The 3444-nt window shown below is 38.4% G+C and overlaps 1 protein-coding gene across 1 annotated transcript; it reads left to right on the forward strand.

Annotated features, from left to right (window-relative positions):
• Window positions 1-1987: 1987 nt before the first annotated feature.
• Window positions 1988-3058, forward strand: LOC128033958 (uncharacterized). Its single transcript, XM_052622457.1, has 2 exons — window positions 1988-2179; window positions 2237-3058. Exons 1-2 carry the CDS (start codon window positions 1988-1990, stop codon window positions 3056-3058), a joined length of 1014 nt encoding a protein of 337 aa, XP_052478417.1.
• Window positions 3059-3444: the final 386 nt, after the last annotated feature.

A 3444-nucleotide genomic window follows, 5' to 3' on the forward strand; every position in this document is an offset into this window, starting at 1 on the left:
ATCATGATATGTTTGCATGATTGGACCAAGTCGGTTACTTTGTATTTGCATTTTGCATCACATGGTCAGTTTTACCCTTTAAGTGGGAGTGAGAAACTAGTCCTTCGTGAGGTTTTCACCTCCGTGCAGGGTAGTGGACCGCTTCCGGGATACATCCGTACCTATGTCTTCGTGAGATTTTCATCTCCGTATAGCTATAGGGAAATGTATTTGATGTGACCCGACCTCGTTGATGAATTCGAGTCGAATTGTTGTCCGATTGTTAAAACAGGGAAGAATCGTTTGAGTTTGAATTGAAGTCGGATTTAGGCTAAATAGGGCTTATGGGTGTCAATGGATAGGTTTATGAAAGAAGGTTAATTGAATGTATAAGGTTTGGCTATGAAAGAATAGAAAACTTGGTGTTTGAATTTAAAACGGTAACTTGAGAACAAGAATGAACCAACTCTTTGTTAAGGGTTGACCCGAGACTTATAGGTTCTAAAGTTGATTTTGAAAACTAAAATGGAAACCTCGACCCACTATCTAGATTAGATAGGAACCTTGGTATAATTTTGGTTGAACGCCACACGTAAACGTGATAAGTTCGATTGAACAAAAATGGTTGACGCCACTAACTACTTAGATAAGTCAACGAAGTTTTTGGACGAAATTTAAGAGAAGAATCCTCTCTAAATTTTGTGACAATTCGATAAAGTTTCAAAAGTCCTCTACAAAGTAAAAATTCAGCTATTTATAATAATCTCCTAAGCTAGCCGAATGGTCTCTTACAATCCTTAAAGAGTAAGCAAATGAACCACTTAAATGTGTAAAATAGATTCGGCTGAACTTGATCAGCTTCTAGAACTCTCATTGCACCTTGGCCACTTTGATTGATGCATGAAGGAGTTAGATTCGGCCAATGTGCATAAATGAGCTCATTTAAGTTGTATCTTTTGCTGAAAAGTGACCAGCCATTAAGAGGGATTCGAACGGCCAAATGAAGTGTGAACACTCGGTTTCAAAGAGTCATTATGTGTGAACATTCCAAACCGAAAAGCCAAGAGTGTGAACTTCATGTGTGAACGGCATTATACTAGTTCTTGAATCATTTAAAATCAGCTGAACATTCTTCATGCATGTAACGCCACATTCATTGAACCTATGGTAGCTTTAAATGCTTCCATCCACATTCGGCCAACCTACACAACATGAACAAATGGATTTAGTTAATCATTATTCAGCTGAATCATATTAAAAACATAATTTAGACAACATTAATCCATATAATTATAACAAGACACAATTAATTAAACTAAGTCTAATTAATTCAGTTTGGACAAGACACATTAAAACATGGATTAAGACATATTTATAAGCTGTAGGATATTAATTTGACTTAATAACATGTAAGAAAAACACAATTAACATGCATAACTAAATTGTCCAGATTTGAGACCAATTAAATAGCAAAAATTAATTGAGCTGTAATAAACTAATTAAATGACTCAAATGATTATTTCAGCTACTATAATAAGGTCTTAATAATAATATGGAGCTGAATCATAAGTGACTTGAGCTGAGAATGAGCTAAATGAAGCTCCACAAAATAAAAATTGAGCTACGTCCAGCTTGCAAACACGACGAGCCTCGCTTGTAGGCTGAAACAATGGCCATTCCCAAGGGCGGGTCATATCAGTATTCCCCTAAACTGAACTCGATCCATATGAGCCTATAATGGGTGAGGATCGAGGAATCTACTGGTTCAGGTACCCTTACTTTAGAAACTAAACCTCATGTAGTGAGCTTTAGGAACTTGCCCTAGGAAGAGCTATACCAAACTCTAGTGAATTCCTGGATAAGTATTATTATTTTGTGTTGGATTATGTCTTTATGCGTGATACTAACTTGGGTTTATTTTGTTTTGATTGCATGACATTATGATTGCATGGCATGTCATTATAAAAGGCGTTGGTTCGTTTTCGGTTGCTAGATAGAAAATTTTATCATGGGAGATGGGTTTCTTGATAGAGTGGAGGATAATGCGGCTATCCGAACTTGGGCTGGTATGATGCAGTGTGAAAAAGGTGATAGTTTGGCCGAGGGATACGTATCAGAATTATGGGACTTCACCTGTATTAGCGTAGCCCATAACAACTTGCAGGAGTTGAAGGAGATTTGGGATCAGTGGAATAATGAGGTTAGACAGTTATTCTATTCAAATTATGGGGATTTGCCTTATTTACTTGATATGAAGGTAGACAAGCGTCTGTCTCGAGCTCTTGCCCAATTTTGGAATTCGACTTATAGTTGCTTCACGTTCGGAAAGGTTGATTTGGTGCCTACAATAGAAGAATACGTGGCTTTACTTCGGTGTTCAAGGATTCAAGTAGACAGAATCTACTCGAAAGCCGTAAATGGACCGACCTTCTTGAAGAAGCTGATGAATATAACGAGGATGAGTGAGCAGTGGGTTACAGCTCGAATTAAGCAAAAAGGGGATAGCAGGTGTATTCCCTGGAAAAATTTGAAAGACCTTATTTTGGCACACCCAGACATGAGGAAGAAGGTAGATGTCTTTGCTTTAAGTATATATGGTTTAATTGTGTTTCCAAGGATTTTGGGACATGTTGACGAGGCGGTCACTGATTTATTTGATTGGCTTGATAAGAGAGTTACACCAGTCCCGGTAATTTTGGCAAAAACCTTTAGGCCACTGAATGCATGTCGGAGAGTGGGAGAGGGTAGATTTATTGGATGTGCACAGCTTCTACTTGTGTGGTTCCACAGCCACTTTTGGAAGGTGGGTAAAGTTTCATATCGGGTCTTCTCTGAAATTTATTCACCATTGAAGGAGGTAGTGGCTACGACAAGGAGAGATGACATCTCGGAGGAGAAATGGATGGCAATTTTTCAAAATCTGCAAGAGGAGGATATCGAGTGGAGAGCTCCGTGGTTGCTTCCAGATGATATCCTATATCGGTGTGGGGATTTTGATTGGGTTCCTTTGCTTGGAATTTGGGGTGCTGTTGGTTATGCCCCATTACTAGTGCTAAGGCAATACAAGTCAAGGCAATGATGTGATCTGGCTCGATGATGTAGAGTTGAGTCACTTGTTTGCCTGATCGTCGACGAGAAGAGTCGTTCGTTTGGTGAGAAAAATGGATTTTGATTAACTTTAAGCGGAAGTTGGAAAAAGGGTTCAAAGGATAGGTGAAGTTTGATGATTGATGTTAGGTTCGGGTTTTACAAGAAAAATAAAGTTTATAATTTTAAAGTTAAAATGGAGATGGTAAAGTGAACTCAAGCTAAAGAACAATTCAATACTATATGAAGTATTGCCCCGGGACTTATGTTGCTTAAGGTGAATTTGATGGATAGTCGAAGATGGACCTTGACCCGTAACCTATATTGAGGTAAGAACCAAAGGTATAAAAAAGGTGGGGAACGCCACACCAGAATGGT

Source organism: Gossypium raimondii, chromosome 10 (assembly GCF_025698545.1).
Source record: "Gossypium raimondii isolate GPD5lz chromosome 10, ASM2569854v1, whole genome shotgun sequence".
NCBI classification, from domain to species: Eukaryota; Viridiplantae; Streptophyta; class Magnoliopsida; order Malvales; family Malvaceae; genus Gossypium; species Gossypium raimondii.

What these genes read in the sequence shown, in the direction of transcription:
- LOC128033958 (XM_052622457.1), top strand. Translation starts at nt 1,988, where the DNA reads ATGGGAGATGGGTTTCTTGATAGAGTGGAGGATAATGCGGCTATCCGA. An exon ending in GGGATCAGTGGAATAATGAG is followed by an intron (nt 2,180 to 2,236) that starts GTTAGACAGTTA and finishes CTTGATATGAAG; the next exon opens with GTAGACAAGCGTCTGTCTCG.